The 18,457-nt window shown below is 40.1% G+C and overlaps 1 protein-coding gene across 3 annotated transcripts in view; it reads left to right on the top strand.

The window, feature by feature from the left end:
- Window positions 1-229: 229 nt before the first annotated feature.
- slc36a1 (solute carrier family 36 member 1) overlaps window positions 230-18,457 on the top strand; it is a 103,796-nt gene continuing 85,568 nt past the window's right edge. For 2 of the 3 annotated variants that reach the window (XM_067457813.1, XM_067457812.1), the window contains exons 1-4: window positions 230-394; window positions 5,506-5,615; window positions 6,151-6,262; window positions 6,335-6,425. In XM_067457813.1, the coding sequence (XP_067313914.1) occupies window positions 5,588-5,615; window positions 6,151-6,262; window positions 6,335-6,425 (231 nt within the window). In that variant the 5' untranslated portion in view covers window positions 230-394; window positions 5,506-5,587. Of the gene's footprint in view, window positions 395-4,766; window positions 4,852-5,505; window positions 5,616-6,150; window positions 6,263-6,334; window positions 6,426-18,457 lie in introns of those variants that run through there. The other variant, XM_067457814.1, reaches the window with a different exon arrangement.

Genomic DNA, 18,457 nt, shown 5'->3' with positions numbered 1-18,457 from the left:
CCCAATTACACTGAATTTGACTGCAAATGCACAACATTGTTTTAACATAATTAACGTTCGTTGTAATGTTTCCAAAGGCGTAAATGGGATGTGGATAGAATTTAAAACGTACATTTTCAATCAGAAACACAGAAACATTAGAAACGTTTGTTGTTGTTTTTCGTTTTTTCTGTTACAAACAGAAGTGAAATCAGCTGACCGACACGTGTTGATGGTCATGTGATGGCAGCAGTAGGAGGACGCAGCAGCAGCGGAGCGGATAGCACAATCACAGGAGGAGAGCGTGTCATGTCCGTTCATTTGTGCACGTCTGTGCTTTCATAGCATGTCAGGGTTCAGACATGGACTTTATGAGCATTATATAGTAGGTGTATATCATTCAGCTGTGCTTACGGTAAGTCCATGTACGTAAGTTACTAGCACTATTACATTAGCATTCAATGTCTTCAGTTGTGACAGCACTGACAGCGGAAGGGAACTTCGATATTACTGTTTTTTTAAACCATACTCTATTACCACATATTACTGTCGTAAACGATTTAAGGGTCTCCATTTAAATCACAAATACACTTTTTGAGTTTAAAAGTATTTCCTTGTGGAATAAATACATGATAGCTAATGCATTTACTAATGTTAACAAATGGGACCTTATTGTAAAGTTTTACCATACTTAATAAGACAACTTTGCAAGTCTATAATGTTAATGTCCTTGTCTGAAATGTTAAACTGTTCCAGTAGTTGTTTATTCCAGCATTGAACAGTAGCCTATTGGGTTTCTTGATGTTTGTATTGCTTTAAAAATCTAAAACTGTGACTACAAGTTGTTCCCTTAGATTTACTTTTTTGGTTAAGACATATTTAGCGCATCTTTTATATGCAAAGTTCAGGTTCAAGTGACCTGCATGATCATAAAAGGCTTTCCCCCCATTGATCTGTTTTTATTTTGATTTGACGTTTACACAGAGACAGTGAGGAGTCCATGGGAAATGTGTTTAAGAACTGGCCACTCCAAAGTCAAACATTGATTTTAGATGTGTGTCAGCACTGAATAGAGTTGCTTTGCATTATCATATAGTGATAAAAGTTAAAAGTTGCTAGGCAACGTGGGAGAGAGGACGCTGGCGTTGTCTGTTCACTGCTTCTCCAACTTACAATTCATGTTACTGTACTATTAGATTTAGATTTTATTTTATTTTATTATGTTTGTGACTAGTCTAACAGTCAGAGCTACAATTGGGACTGTTACTGATTGATGGCAGCCACTGAGAGGACGTTGTTCGTTGTTTCGCCATTTTCCACCTCTTCTCTGATATTTATGTTTGAATTGCTGTGGTTGGTTTTGGTTTGAAGAACATTTCATGTTGCTCGCTGCGGCTGCTCTCTCTTCTGGGTGTCGGCTGCTCACTGGTGGTCTCCCTCGGGCTTGAGCTGCATGGTGGCTGAAGTTTGCACCGGGCCAGCGCCATCAGAGCCCGGCATGATGTTGGGATGTTCCGTCTTGCATTGTGGCCGGACATCTGTGTCGACCCCGGTGTGTCCACAGAAGTGCCCGGAAAACTTTATCTTCCTCCTGCATGATGCTGCGACAATCCCCATCGTCTAAGGCCCTGTCCACACGAACAAGGGTATTTTCAAAACCGCAGCTTTTTCTACGCGGTTTGGCTGTTCGTCCACACGCAAACGCTGTATCCGGTTACTAAAACCGGACTTTTTTGAAAACTCCGGCCAGGGTGAAGATTTTTAGAAACTCCGGTTACAGCGTTGTCGTGTAGATGGTGAAACCGAAGATTTCGTTTTTTTAAATTGAAGTGCGCGCCGTTCTCTCCTTTGTTTGACGTCAGATTTTCCACATCTCCTTTTGATTTACGTGAGTCGATTCTATGCGGTGGACTCCACTAACAGCGCTTATCACATGTTTATCCTACAGATGTTCAGTTATTTCATTGTATTGCAGAACAAAGGCGCCAGAATGCAATAATACAAAATAGTAAAGCAAGTGTGTGAAGCTATACAGTCCACTTCGGCCCTGCACAGTTACCTGTCACTGAGTCCAAAGTAAAGGAACTCGTAGAAGTGTTTCACTTGAGCTCATGGCATCCCTCAGTCAGTGCAATGTGCATCGGTGCAGTAAATGGGACCCATGTGGAAATCAGGCAGCCAATCATAGCGTAGTTTTGCGTTCTCATGTGGACAGATTTTTTTTTAAAACCGTGCTTGTGTGGACGCGATTGTTTTTTAAAACGGAGGAGGAAAAACTCCGGTAATAAAAATACCCGTGTACGTGTGGACTAGGCCTAAATCGTCATGAAGACCAATCATCTGGCCTTCAGCTGTCGTGACTCGAAGACGTCATCAGGACACTGCCGTTGGGAGAAATGTAAAACATGGAGTGGACCAGAGTGTGCTGCGGAGCTTACAGAGACTTCCACCATCGGCTCTGTTTTCTGTTCACCATCAGCTCTGTTTTTATTCACCATCAGCTCTGTTTCTGTTCACCATCAGCTCTGTTTCTGTTCAGTTTTCTGTGTTGGTTGATTGTTTGTAGTATTCTATATTTTTACTTGTTATTCATTTTTTTGTTATGTTTTTCCTTTGTTGCACTTTGAGATTCTTTGGAATGAAAAATTCATTATACATGAAATCTATTATTTTTATTAATTATTAGTGTGGCTTTCATGCTCCGATAACTGTATTAAAAGAATTGGGATTTGTGTCAGTTACAACTTTTACTCAGTAACTGAATAAGTTTGCTGAACTGTCTCAAATCTTGGCACAATTTCAATAGTTGTGACGTCTTTCTGACATACTGTGCACAACTGGTGTAGTACACACATGAGTATTAATATCTTCAACATTACAAAACCGTATAACATGAGGTGAAGTAAATAACACTGATTATCTTTTCATCACGGCACCTGTTAGTGAGTGGGATGTTGCCTAGCAACGTAGAGGAGAGGACACTGGCGTTGTCTGTTCACGTCTTCTCCACATGCAAAACATGTTAACTGTACAGTTAGATTTAGATTTTTTGTTTTCTTGTGGCTGTGACTAGTCAAACGGTCCGGGCTGCAGTTGGGACTGTTGCTGATTGCTGGCGGCCGTTGAGAGGACGTTGTTCGCCGTTTCCCACCGTTTCTCTGCTGTTTTTGTTTGAATTGTTGCGGTTGCTTCTGGTTTGAAGGACGTTTCGTGTTGCTCGCTGCAATTGAGGCTGGTGGTCTCCCTCGGGCTTGGGCTACGTGGTGGCTGAGGTTGTCGGTTGATTGGCGGCCTTTGCACTGGCCCGGCGTCATTGGTGTCTGGCATGTCGTTGCGATGTTCCGCGTCTCAGCTGCGCCGCTGTTTCGTCTTGCGCTGTGGCCGTGGAACGGCTTGGACTTCTGTGCCGACCCCGGTGTGTCCACAGAGGTGCCCAAAGAACATGCCTCCTGCATGGTGCTGCCACTGCGGCGATCCCCTCCATCTGGTCTTCAGCTGTCATGCCTCGAAGACGTCATAATGACACTGCCGAATTGGGAATATGTAGCAATAGACTAGAGCCTCTAGCACTGGGAGAAATGTATGATTTTGTAGACCACAGTGTACTGTGGAGCTTAGAGAGACTTCCTCCATTGGCTCTTTTTTTCTGTTCAGAAAAGCTTTTAACTGTTATGTATTGGTTGATTGTTTTGTATTATTCTTTATTTTACTTGTTAATAATTTTTTCTTTTTTCCCTTTTCCATTGTTGCACTTTGAGATTCTTTGGAATAAAAAGTGCGTTTGTAATACAGTTCATAGATGGGAAGGAAGGAGGCGGGAACCAATGAACGTTTAACAAACTTTTTATTTCAAAATAAATAAACAAAACAAAAGTAAACTGCAGGCAGCCCCTCACGGACGACAGCCCACACACACACACACACACAACAAAACATAAAAACATAACATAAAATACAGGCCTTGTTCTCTCTTCTTTCGCTGCCTTCGCTCCTCGTTTTATGCTCCCATCACTCAGCCGCGAGACGAGACCGGTGTGTCGCTCAGCTGGTACTCATTACCACTCGTCACTCGCGGTCCCTCGCCCCGCTGCTTGCCACAGCGTTATAAATAAAATCTATTATTATTATTATTATTATTATTATATTAGGCAGCAAGTAAACATTTTGTCCTCAAAGTTGCGAAGAAGTTGTGAGATAGCCGATGCGACAACAGTGGACATGTGAGCATCAGAAATGGACCACAGAGCAATGGAAGAAGGTGGTCTGGTCAGATGATGAATCACATTTTCTTTTACATCACATGGATGGCTTGGTGCGTGTGCGTCGCTTATCTGGAGAATACATGGCACCAGTATGCACTATGGAAGTAAGCAAGTCAGAGGAGGAAGTGTGATGCTTTGGACAATGTTCTTCTGGGAAACCTTGGGTTCTGCCATCCATATGGATTTTACTTTGACATGAATTACCCACCTAAGCCTTGTTTCAGGCCATGTACACCCTTTCATGGAAGCAGTATTCCCTGGTGTGGTAGCTGTAGCCTCTTTCAGCAGGAGAATGCAATTTTTAACGTGACTTTTTACTCCGTTGAGTCGAAGCACTCTCAGAAGTGCTATTCCGCGGCGATACATTATAGTTCTCATTTTTAATCCACTTAGAAAAGTGGCACATTTTATTTTATGTCCCCGTACTTGATCGTTCAACTATTTGTGTAACTGTATTTAAATAGGGAAAACGTGGAGGTGTGTGGTCGCTTCTAACTGGATCTCTGTTTGGTACCATAGTGAATGAACTGGGCTTAGTGGGCTAAGCTAAATGCTATCAGATCGTCATGCCGCGTCAGAGCGATTAAGTGCATGCACTGAGGCGAGAGAGGTATGTATCAACTCGTTTTAGTTAAGGAAATAACATAGTTTAATATGAAAAAGCGGTGAAGTGTTTAATAAGAGTTTAATACAATCCTGCCAATTTGACAACACATTAATTGTTCTGGATCATCTATTAGTGTTTGCTATAGATTCCAATGCCTAGTCATGTAGCTTTCTTTTAAAAATGGTTGCCATAGTAACATTCCAAAACTGTTAAATTCAGTTAAACATTCAGTTAATTGCATCCGTTAAAGTTAGTTCAACAGAGAAGAAACTTGAAGCATCGTGGTGTGAAATAAAGCAGCATTCTCCCACAAACCTACGTGTTTATCTATCTATCTAACTTTGGGAAGAGAGACGCCAATGTGAGGGCAGATTATTAATGATTCTTTTCTCATCATTTTCTCTATATACATAATTATACAAATGGTGGCTGTGAATAATGCAAAAGTTCATTTGAGCTGCTCTGTGAAATTCTCACTGCTACGTTAGAGTGTCAGATATAACTAATGTTGATTGCACACTGTTTTTTTGCATGTTTAAAATCCTCTTATTGCTTTTAGCCCCAAGAGATGAAAAAAAATATATGATGAAACAAAGGGCATTGTGTGTCATATGTGTGTTCTGGGAGGGCTATTAACTTTTTTCATTTGTCTCACAGTTCCTGTAGATGCAGCATCTCCGCAGGGAAGCTTTTGATCAGTGAAGCTATCAGTGGCAAATTACACCCTACCAAAGCAAGCATGGCCTCTGATATCAACTATCAGGATGGTAAACCAATTTCCTTTGCAATTTCCTTTTTTTTTTTGCTAATCTTAGTGAAAGATAATGTTATAAATAAAGGAACAAACATACGCTACTGTTCAAAAGTTTGAAGTCAGTACGATTATTTTTAAAGAAATTAATACTTTTATTTAGTAAGGAGGATGCATTAAATTGATCAAAAGTGACAGTAAAGACATTTATAATGTTACACAATAAATTTTATTAAAATAAATACTGTTATTTTGAAAACAGTAAATCAGCATATTAGAATGATTTCTTAAGGATCATTGGACATTGAAGAATACTTAAGCTTTTCCATCATATAATAAATTACATTTCAAAATAGATTCAAACCGAAAACAGTTATTTTAAATGGTAGTAATGTTTCACAAATTTTTACTGCTTTTACCTTGTTTTTGATCAAATAAACTGATGGGCATAAGGGACTTCTTAAAAATAAAATTCTTGCCAATGCCAAACTTTTAAACGGTAGTGTTTGTGTGAGTTTTATGTAATAGCTATATTTTTTTGTTGGTCCTAGGCCCAGACTTTTCTAGAAGAGATGAGAGCCCCACTGAAGATGAGCCCATCCGTTCACCCGGTTCTCCACGGCAGACAGAATATGAACGGATCGGAGGAAGAACAGGATCCTCGTAAGCATGTGATCTTCGCCTATTAAATGTTTTGTGCTCAAAGACCTATTTTAATTTTTTTTTTTTTTTCAGGTTTTTTCAGACCATAATTCATTTACTAAAAGGGAATATTGGCACTGGACTACTTGGCTTGCCTCTGGCTGTCAAGAATGCAGGACTCCTGGTAGGACAGAAAATTTAATTTGGGGATAAATGGTCATGATGTTGTTTTATTTTAAACTCTTCTGGTCTTGTGTTCTTGTTTATCTTGTATCCTCATAGTGGCAGTTGTGTCCTTAGCTGCACATGAGCTGTGTATATCAACATCATGTTAGCCTTTCATTTTCATTTAATGTTTCTCATAAGTGTTATGATATTTTAAAGGTGCCCTAGATTGTTCTCTGATATCTACATAGAGGGTATGTGGCTTTAAGGGAAAAAGTTCTCGAGATACAGTTTTACAGGTCCATTTACAACCCTATAAATTGTCCCTAGGATGTAATGCTCTGTTTTTGCCTTATTTGGAAGGGTCATGAATATTAATGTTGAGCTCTGCTCTGATTGGCTTATTTCAGCAGCTAACAGCAGTTCAGTAAAGTGGCTCGTGAGACCATACTGTCCTGACAGAACATAGACTGAGTAAATTAAATCCCCAAACAGAGCTTGTATACTCAAAATGTTGGACATGTTTGGACAGATGCAATGATGTTTGAGACTCACAGTATGTGATGTCCATATACTGAACTCTTATTTCGCCCTGGCAAGGTTAATTACATTTTTCATTCTAGGGCACCTAAGAACTTCCACACATACCACCTATTTTGGTTTTTGAATAGGCAACACAAACAGTGATGGTTCATGTTTAATAGCTTTCTGGTAAGAGAACAGCATTGTGTATAGGGTGGAAAAAAGACTACAGTGCCCTCCCCTGATATTGGTACCCTTGGTAAATATGAGCAAAAGTGGCTTTGAAAATAAATCTGCATTGTTTATTCATTTGATTTTTGTATTAAAAAAATTCTCAAAGTTCTAACCTTTGATTGAGTAAAACAATTGAAATTGAAGTGGCCTCGGGGGGAAATCTCTTTATGAAATAGTTTTTTTCTCAAATACATTTTGACCGTAATTATTGTCACCCCTATAAATTCTAACGTAAAATATCTCTGAATTATGTTCCCATTCATTTAAACAAATAATAATAATTAAGCACACCAGGGTGACTAGTAGCATGGAATTGTCCTGTTTGACCTCTTGATCCACAGGAGTATAAATATGATACTCAAAGGCCAAATTCTCTTAATCATCTATCAGAATGAGTAAAACTAAAGATTATTGTTCAGAGGACATATTTACAAAACATTATTATATCTTAGTACCAGTGTTGGGAGTAACAGGCTATAAAGTAACGCATTACTGTAATTCCACTTCTTTTAGCAGTAACACGCATGTAACAAATTCTAATTTTTTTAAAATAAAGTAACGCAATTACAATGATTGAAATTTAAATTAGTTCATTACTCGCGTTACTCTCTTTTGTGGAAAAGAGGTGAAGAAGCGTGTGCAGGCAGGTTGGAATGGGTGGAGAATAGGGATGGGCAACAGTGGTCAAGTACTCGAGTACACGAACGTGACAGCGACGATCGATCATGAAAACGATGATCGCCCTGACTTTAACAAATATATTTGTATATTTCTTGGATTGGTTATTGCGGCATTTTGGACGGTAGCTGAGGTCTGATTGGTTAGCATTAGGCTTCCAGACTGCGAAATAAAGTGAAACTGAAGCGCGCAGTGATGCCTGAAGCACTGTGAATGATCATGAGATACAGTGCAAGATGTGCGGCAACAATCTGTCACACACAGCATTACAATGAGAACACGATTGTAATATAATGTTGTATTCTCCGTGCTTTAGTTCTCCGTGTATGAGCGCACGCTGTTAATAAAGGAAATCCACAACGAGAGTCAAGTTCATCTGCGCATCCACATGCTTTTCCACAGATGCAAGTTGTAAGATTATTTGTTTAATACTTGATTATATGTTGTCTATATCTATCTGATTAATTTCATATAGTTCAGCGTTTGGTTGAGTTTAATAACCAGATAGCAAAGCGCTGCCGTTATTTCAGCTGGTGTTCATTGTCTTCAGCTTCAGCTCAAATGCGAACAGCCCGATATTATCGACTCTGGGGTTATTTGAAACAGTCATATTATTTTTAGGTAGGCTATTTCTTTTTTTTAAATCATTGATGGTATTTATGATGCAGCAGTGTTACTCATTTTTTAACAATAGATCTCTTTTAAACGCGCTGTGATGCTGTACTCATCATGAAAAATAAAATTACGTGCAGCACCAATCTGTCATGTAGGCTACATAAAATTATAATAAGAACACTATTATAGTGTTGTAAATGATATGTGGTTTCGTTGCCCGTGCATTAGCGTTGTTGTTAAGGGGAGAGCGCATTCAAAATGAGTTTTGTTTTCAAGCCTGTAAAACACTAGCATGGCCAAGTTCACGTGCGCATTTGCGTCATTTTGGGCAGATGTAAATTATAATAGGCAGGCATATATCTGATTAATCTCATATAGGATGCATTTGACTGAGTTAATTAATTCTCTAGCAAAGCTCTGGGGGGTGGTGTATTCACAGTTTCAGCTCAAATACAATGCCCGATCATTGACTGGGTTATTTGAGATGGTTATTAGGGCCCAAGCCCTGAAAGGGCGCAGAGCCCTATTGTTCTTCTAAGGATTATTATTAGGGCCCAAGCCCTGAAAGGGCGCAGAGCCCTATTGTTCTTCTAAGGATTATTATTATTATTAGGGCCCAAGCCCTGAAAGGGCGCAGAGCCCTATTGTTCTTCTAAGGATTATTTTTTTTTTTTGTTATTATTTATTATTTTTTTACGCGACTATTTGGGCATTTTTGGGGCCCTTCCCATGCTCGAAAACTCTTGAAACTTTGCACACGCATCAGAATGCGCGGCCATCAGGGCCGGGCTGAGGCTGGGACCCGGGCGTGGCAGGGGGGCTCGACAGCGCCCCCTAAAGTGGGGTCTGAAAACGTGGTCTATAAATCAAACACACTTTCACATACATATATGAAACTCGGTACACATATAGAGCTCATCGGGCCAAACAACTTTCGTGCTCTAAGTTATGTGTCAGCCCAACAGGAAGTGAGCTATTATGGGTTGTTCGGAAAACGCACGCTCTGGAATTTGCGATACTCCTCCTAGACGATTCACCCGATCAGCACCAAACTCGGTCAGCATGAAGTCAAGACACTGAGAATGCTAAATTGCGAGCAACTTTTTGATATCTCAAACGGTTTGGCCGTGGCGAAGAGACGAATTTATGGCGAGAAAAGGGAAACAGGAAGTGTGTTATAACTTTTGCATACATTAATTCATTTTGATGAAACTTCAGCTGTGTGTTCGTTGTAAGTGGCCGATCACATGGATATGACTTTTGTGAGTCAAAGTTATAGCGCCACCAACTGGCAGCAGGAAGTGTCACTTTTGTCCAAAGTGGGGGGTTAGTTTTATCTACATTCACCAAACTCGGTATATATATTGTACTTTTCGAGCCGGACAACTTTCTCATTTACAGTTATTAGCTCTGACCAACAGGAAGTCAGATAATTTGGTTGGAAGATAACAAGAAGTCGAAAACGAGCTCTGAGTTTTTACCCTCTCCTCAAAAGCGATTCATTCAATCTCCTCCAAACTCGGACAACATGAAGTAAATATACAGAAGATGCTAAAATGCGAACGGTTATTGGATATCTCAAACGGTGGTCCCGTAGCAAAAGCCTAAAAAACACAAAATAAGAACACAAGTGCCTGGTTCATAAATAAGGCTATACTCCCACCTGCTGGTTATTCTATATAGCACACTGTTTTTGTTTTTGTTTTTGTTTTTTTTCAAAACATGCTCTCCTTTAAATGTCCAGTAGAGGGCAATATTGTATAAGTTTTCAAGCAAAAAAACCTTGCCTCTGTGTGTGTGTGTGAATGGTTTTCTAGCCTGGTGGGGACTTAAACCTGAATGCACACAGACTCATGGGGACCTCCCAATGGGTTTAAAAACTTATAAATCAGACAGAATGAGTTACTTTGAAAAGGTGAAAATGCAGAAAGTTGTGTGATGGGTAGGTTTAGGGGCAGGGGCAGTGTAGGGGGACAGAATTAATGTTTTGTACAGCATAAAAACCACTACGTCTATGGTGAGTCCCCAGAAAGATAGTGAACCAGATATGAGTGTGTGTGTGTGTGTGTGTGTGTGTGTGTGTGTGTGTGTGTGTGTGTGTGTGTGTGTGGCTGTGTGTATGTGTTGTGGATGGGGGAATGGGGGATGGGCTGAGCTGATTTGAGTTGCCTGCAGCATACTTCAGCATTACTACTGTGTGTGTGTGTGTGTGTGTGCGTGTGTGTGTGTGTGTTGTTCTAGGCTGGTGGGGACTTAAACCTGAATGCACACAGACTCATGGGGACTTCTCAATGGGTACAAAAGCTCATAAATCAGACAGAATGTGTTCTTTTGAAAAGGTGAAAATGCAGAAAGTTGTGTGATGGGTAGGAGCAGTGTAGGAGGACAGAATATATGGTTTGTACAGTATAAAAACCATTACGTCTATGAGTCCCCAAAAAGATAGCGAACCAGACGTGTGTGTGTGTGAGAGAGAGAGAGAGAGAGAGAGAGAGAGAGAGAGAGAGAGAGAGAGAGAGAGAGAGAGAGAGAGAGAGAGAGAGAGAGAGAGAGAGAGAGAGAGAGAGAGAGAGAGAGAGAGAGAGAGAGAGACACTTTTCTGTCTAAAAAGATTACCTCTCAATGCTGTGCTTTGGCCTGCATTAAAGGATTAAACATATTATTCTGGGTTTGAATAAAAAAATAAATGTATAAAACCTGTTTATTTGTAGGGCATTGACAATATTGTTTTATATAATTAGTTAAATAATTGTGTTAATACAAATAATTATAATTAAAAAAATATAAATATAAAAAAAATTACCCCCCCTCTCCCTCTCTCAGGATCACTCTGTGTGTGTGTGTGTGTGTGTGTGTGTGTGTGTGTGTGTGTGTGTGTGTGTGTGTGTGTGTGTGTGTGTGTGTGTGTGTGTGTGTGTGTGTGTGTGTGTGTGTGTCACCTTGTCTCTTGTTTTTTCATAATTTAACCCTTTCATTTCATAGGCTATCACAAATATCTATCACTTTATTGTGAAAAATAAGTAAAACAAAAACATATATTATATCTTTAATTAAATACTGGTCTTCTGAACTTACAAAATTTTGAGCTGCAAAAAATACATTTGCACATAATTGAAAGTAATATCCTAATACTTTTAATTGTTTTCTATGACATGGGCTTTAAAGAAGGTCATGTGCTGTGTTTGCAAAGATCACGTATGACACCTCTTTAAACTAATTATTTATTGATAGAATTCAAATGAATAAAAAAAATTAAATTTCACATGAATTTATATAAGTGGCTGTTTATAATAAACTTCCATAAATTTTATGCACGCATATTACTCTTACCTGACACTGATATTAAAATCATTGTTGCGGTCTCTGTGATTTGGCTTAATTTATTTTTAAGAGAAGTGTAAGGATAATACAACTTCAGCATTTGGACAGTATTCTGCACTCATTTTGAAATTGACATTTGACATCATCTGACATAAAATTAATGAATAAAATGTAATTGATCTCAGAGATATGACTGTTGTGGTTCCTGGTCATAGCAGCACCAGTTGCTGCAGTTAATGAGGTGAATTCAAATGACTTTGACATAGTCCCTTTATTTATTTTTTCCCATATTAAATGCCTATTGGCCTGCTGTGCACAGTTAAGCTGATGCCACCGGTGTGGCGGTGCCCCCGGCTTGGGCCCGCCATCGCTGCTCGCAGCTTTAATTATTATTATTATTATTATCTTTTCGCCTTTTGGGCATTTTTGGGGCCATTTCCATGCTCGAAAACTCTTGAAACTTTGCACACGCATCGGAATGTGCGGCCAACAGGGTCTGGCAGAGGCCTTTGACCCGGGCGTGGCAGGGGGGCTCAACAGCGCCCCCTTGAAAAACTGGGTCTATATATTAAACACACTTGCACGTACATGTATGAAACTCGGTACACTTATAGATCTCATAGGGCCAAACAACTTCCGCACTCATAGTCATAAGCTTCGCCCAACAGGAAGTGAGCTATTATGGGTTGTTCGGAAAACGCATGCTCTGGAATTTGCGATACTCCTCCTAGATGATTCACCCGATCAGCACCAAACTCGGTCAGCATGAAGTCAAGACACTGAGGATGCTAAATTGAGAGCAACTTTTTGATATCTCAAACGGTTTGGCCGTGGCGAAGAGACAAATTTATGGCGAGAAAAGGGAAACAGGAAGTGTGTTATAACTTTTGCATACATTAATTTATTTTGATGAAACTTCAGCTGTGTGTTCGATGTAAGAGGCCGATCACATGGATATGACTTTTGTGAGTCAAAGTTATAGCGCCACCAACTGGCAGCAGCAAGTGTGTCACTTTTGTCCAAAATGGGGGGGTTAGTTTTATCTGCAGTCACCAAACTCGGTATATATATTGTACATTTCGAGCCGGACAACTTTCTAATTTACAGTCATTAGCTCTGACCAACAGGAAGTCAGATAATTTGGTTGGAAGATAACAAGAAGTGGAAAGCGAGCTCTGAGTTTTTACCTTCTCCTCAAAAGCGATTCATTCAATCTCCTCCAAACTCGGACAACATGAAGTAAATATACAGAAGATGCTAAAATGCGAACGGTTATTGGATATCTCAAACGGTGTTCCCGTAGCAAAAGCTTAAAAAATACAAAAGAGAGACACAAGTAACTGGTTCATAAATAAGACTATACTCCCACCTGCTGGTTATTCTTTATATCACACTGTTTTTTTTTTTTTTTTCAAAACTTATGCTCTCCTTTAAATGACCAGTAGAGGGAAATATTGTATAAGTTTTCAAGCAAAAAAACTTGCCTATGTGTGTGTGTGTGAATGGTTTTCTAACCTGGTGGGGACTTAAACCTCAATGCACACAGACTCATGGGGACGTCCCAATGGGTACAAAAGCTTATAAATCAGACAGAATGAGTTACTTTGAAAATGTGAAAATGCAGAAAGTTTCCTGTGATGGGCAGGGGCAGTGTAGGACAGAATATATGGTTTGTACAGCATAAAAACCATTACATCTATGCTGAGTCCCCAAAAAGATGGTGAACCAGACATGAGTGTGTGTGTGTGTGTGTGTGTGTGTGTGTGTGTGTGTGTGTGTGTGTGTGTGTGTGTGTGTGTGTGTCTGTGTGTTGGGGGGGGGGGGTTGGTGGTGGATGGGCTGAGCTTAGCTGATAAGGGTTGCCTGCAGCATACTTCAGCATTACTACTGTCTGTGTGTGTGTGTGTGTGTGTGTGTGTGTGTGTGTGTGTGTGTGTGTGTGTGTGTGTGTGTGTGTGTGTGTGTGTGTGTGTGTGTGTGTGTGTGTGTGTTATTTTTTCTAGCCTGGTGGGGACTTCAACCTGAATGCACACAGACTCATGGGGACATGTGTCACTGATTTCTACTGTGTGTGTGTGTGTGTGTGTGAGCCACTCTTCTGTCTAAAACAATTACCTCTCAATGCTGTGCTTTGGCCTGCATTAAAGGATTAAACATATTATTCTGGGTTTGAATAAAAAAATAAATGTATAAAACCAGTTTATTTGTAGGGCATTGACAATATTGTTTTATATAATTAGATACCCCCCCCCCCTCCTCAGGATCACTCTGTCTGTGTGTGTGTGTGTGTGTGTGGAGGGGGTCTCTCTCACTCTGTGTGTCACCTTGTCTCTTGTTTTTTTAATAATTTAACCCTTTCATACCATAGGATATCACAAATATCTATCACTTTATTGTGAAAAATAAGTAAAAAACTAAAACATATATTATATCTTTAATTAAATACTGGTCTTCTGAACTTACAAAATTTTGAGCTGCAAAAAAATACATTTGCACATAATTGAAAGTGATATCCTAATACTTTTAATTGTTTTCTATAACATGGGCTTTAAAGAAGGTCATGTGCTGTGTTTGCAAAGATCACGTATGACACCTCTTTAAACTAATTATTTATTGATAGAATTCAAATGAATAAAAAATAATAATTTCACATGAATTTATAAAAGTGGCTGTTTATAATAAACTTCCATAAATTATATGCACGCATATTACTCTTACCTGACACTGATATTAAAATCATTGTTGCGGTCTCTGATTTGGCAAATTTATTTTTAAGAAAAGTGTAAGGATAATATAACTTCAGCATTTGGACAGTATTCTGCACTCATTTTGAAATTGACATTTGACATCATCTGACATAAAATTAATGAATAAAATGTAATTGATCTCATAGATGTGACTGTTGTGGTTCCTGGTCATAGCAGCACCAATTGCTGCAGTTAATGAGGTGAATTCAAATGACTTTGACATAATCTCTTTATTTATTTTTTCCCATATTAAATGCCTATTGCCTGCTGTGCACAGTTAAGCTGATGCCACTGGGGTGGCGGTGCCACCGGCTTGGGCCCGTCATCGCTGCTCGCAGCTTTAATTATTATTATTAGGGCCCAAGCCCTGAAAGGGCGCAGAGCCCTATTGTTTTCTTTAGAGTTCTTTTTTTTTTTCTTTTTCTTTTTTTTACGACTATACAGGCATTTTTGGGCCCCTTCCCATGCTCGAAAACTCTTGAAACTTTGCACACGCATCAGAATGCGCGGCCATCAGGGCCGGGCTATAGATGGTACCCGGGCGTGGCAGGGGAGCTCGACAGCGCCCCCTTGAATGCGATATTTGACTTGGTCCATAAATCAAAAACGTTTGAACATACATATATGAAACTCGGTACACATATAGATCTCATCGGGCCGAACAACTTTCGTGCTCTAAGTTATGTGTCAGCCTAACAGGAAGTGAGCTATTATGGGTTGTTCGGAAAACGCATGCTCTGGAATTTGCGATACTCCTCCTAGACGATTGATCCGATCAGCACCAAACTCGGTCAGCATGAAGTCAAGACACTGAGGACGCTAAATTGCGAGCAACTTTTTGAAACCTCAAACGGTTTGGCCGTAGCGAAGAGATGAATTTATGGCGAGAAAAGGGAAACAGGAAGTGTGTTAAAACTTTTGCATACATTAATTCATTTTGATGAAACTTCAGCTGTGTGTTCGTTGTAAGAGGCCGATCACATGGATATGACTTTTGTGAGTCAAAGTTATAGCGCCACCAACTGGCAGCAGGAAGTGTCACTTTTGTCCAAAGTGGGGGGTTCGTTTTATCTACATTCACCAAACTCGGTATATATATTGTACATTTCGAGCCGGACAACTTTCTAATTTACAGTCATTAGCTCTGACCAACAGGAAGTCAGATAATTTGGTTGGAAGATAACAAGAAGTCGAAAGCGAGCTCTGAGTTTTACCTTCTCCTCAAAAGCGATTCATTCAATCTCCTCCAAACTCGGACAACATGAAGTAAATATACGGAAGATGCTAAAATGCGAACGGTTATTGGATATCTCAAACGGTTTTCCCGTAGCAAAAGCCTAAAAAAGACAAAATAAGCACACAAGTGCCTGGTTCATAAATAAGGCTATACTCCCACCTGCTGGTTATTCTTTATAGCACACTGGCTGTTTTTCTGTTTTTTTCCCCCTGTTTTTTTCAACACTTATGCTCTCCCTTAAATGACCAGTAGAGGGCAATATTGTATAAGTTTTCAAGCAAAAAACCTTGCCTCTGTGTGTGTGTGAGAATGGTTTTCTAGCCTGGTGGGGACTTAAACCTGAATGCACACAGACTCATGGGGACTTCCCAATGGGTACAAAAGCTTATAAATCATAGAGAATGAGTTCTTTTGAAAATGTGAAAATGCAGAAAGTTTTGTGTGATGGGTAGGTTTTGGGGTAGGAGCAGTGTAGGAGGACAGAATATATGGTTTGTACAGCATAAAAACCATTAAGTCTATGGTGAGTCCCCAGAAAGATAGTGAACCAGACGTGTGTGTGTGTGTGTGTGTGTGTGTGTGTGTGTGTGTGTGTGTGTGTGTGTGTGTGTGTGGAGAGAGAGGGAGGGGGGCTGATTTCTACCTTCAGCTTACTACAGTGTGTGTGTGTGTGTGTGTGTGTGTGTGTGTGTGTGTGTGTGTGTGTGTGTGTGTGTGTGTGTGTGTGTGTGGAGAGAGAGGGAGGGGGGCTGATTTCTACCTGCAGCTTACTACTGTGTGGTTGTGTGTGTGTGGTTGTGTGTGTGTGTGTGTGTGTGTGTGTGTGTGTGTGTGTGTGTGTGTGTGTGTGTGTGTGTGTGTGTGTGTGTGTGTGTGTGTGTGGAGAGGTGGTGGGGCTGATTTCTACCTTCAGCTTACTACAGTGTGTCTGTATTGTATAAGTTTTGAAGCAAAATAAACTTGCCTGTGTGTGTGTGTGTGTGTGTGTGTGTGTGTGTGTGTGTGTGTGTGTGGTTTTCTAGCCTGTTGGGGACTTCAACCTGAATGCACACAGACTCATTGGGACTCGTGTCACTGTAGGGACCTAAACTGAGGTCCCAATGGGTACAGAAGCTTATAAATCATAGAGAATGAGTTCGTTTGAAAATGTAAAAATGCAGAAAGTTTTGTGTGATGGGTAGGTTTTGGGGCAGGGGCAGTGTAGGAGGACAGAATATATGGTTTGTACAGCATAAAAACCATTACGTCTATGCTGTGTCCCCAAAAAGATAGTGAACCAGACGTGTGTGTGTGTGTGTGTGTGTGTGTGTGTGTGTGTGTGTGTGTGTGTGTGTATGTGTGTGTGTGTGTGTGTGTGTGTGTGTGTGTGTGTGTGTGGAGAGAGAGGGAGGGGGGCTGATTTCTACCTTCAGCTTACTACTGTGTGTGTGTGTGTGTGTGTGTGTGTGTGTGTGTGTGTGTGTGTGTGTGTGGAGAGAGAGGGAGGGGGGCTGATTTCTACCTGCAGCTTACTACTGTGTGGTTGTGTGTGTGTGTGTGTGTGTGTGTGTGTGTGTGTGTGTGTGTGTGTGTGTGTGTGTGTGTGTGTGTGTGTGTGGAGAGAGGTGGTGGGGCTGATTTCTACCTTCAGCTTACTACAGTGTGTCTGTATTGTATAAGTTTTGAAGCAAAATAAACTTGCCTGTGTGTGTGTGTGTGTGTGTGTGTGTGTGTGTGTGTGTGTGTGTGTGTGTGTGTGTGTGTGTGTGTGTGTGTGTGTGTGTGTGGTTTTCTAGCCTGTTGGGGACTTCAACCTGAATGCACACAGACTCATTGGGACTCGTGTCACTGTAGGGACCTAAACTGAGGTCCCAATGGGTACAGAAGCTTATAAATCATAGAGAATGAGTTCGTTTGAAAATGTAAAAATGCAGAAAGTTTTGTGTGATGGGTAGGTTTTGGGGCAGGGGCAGTGTAGGGGGACAGAATATATGGTTTGTACAGCATAAAAACCATTACATCTATGCTGTGTCCCCAGAAAGATAGTGAACCAGACATGAGTGTACGTATGCAAGTGTGTGTGTATGTGTGTGTGTGTGTGGAGGGGGGGATGGGCTGAGCTGATAAGGGCTGCCTGCAGCATTACTACTGTGTGTGTGTGTGTGTGTGTGTGTGTGTGTGTGTGTGTGTGTGTGGAGAGGGTCTCTCACACTCTGTGTGTGTGTGTCACCTTGTCTCTTGTTTTTTTTTCATAATTTAACCCTTTCATATCATAGGCTATCACAAATATCTATCACTTTATTGTGAAAAATAAGTAAAAAACAAAAACATATATTATATCTTTAATTAAATACTGGTCTTCTGAACTTACAAAATTTTAAGCTGCAAAAAATACATTTGCACATAATTGAAAGTGATGTCCTAATACTTTTAACTGTTTTCTATAACATGGGCTTTAAAGAAGGTCATGTGCTGTGTTTGCAAAGATCGCGTATGACACCTCTTTAAACTAATTATTTATTGATAGAATTCAAATGGATAAAAAAATAATTTCACATGATTTTATTAAAGTGGCTGTTTATAATAAACTTCCATAAATTATATGCACGCATATTACTCTTACCTGACACTGATATTAAAATCATTGTTGCGGTCTCTGTGATTTGGCTTAATTTATTTTTAAGAGAAGTGTAAGGATAATACAACTTCAGCATTTGG

This window comes from Pseudorasbora parva, chromosome 11 (genome assembly GCF_024679245.1).
Source record: "Pseudorasbora parva isolate DD20220531a chromosome 11, ASM2467924v1, whole genome shotgun sequence".
Taxonomy (NCBI): Eukaryota; Metazoa; Chordata; class Actinopteri; order Cypriniformes; family Gobionidae; genus Pseudorasbora; species Pseudorasbora parva.
Note: the sequence above shows the minus strand (reverse complement) of the source record. Positions and strands in the feature narration are given on the sequence as shown.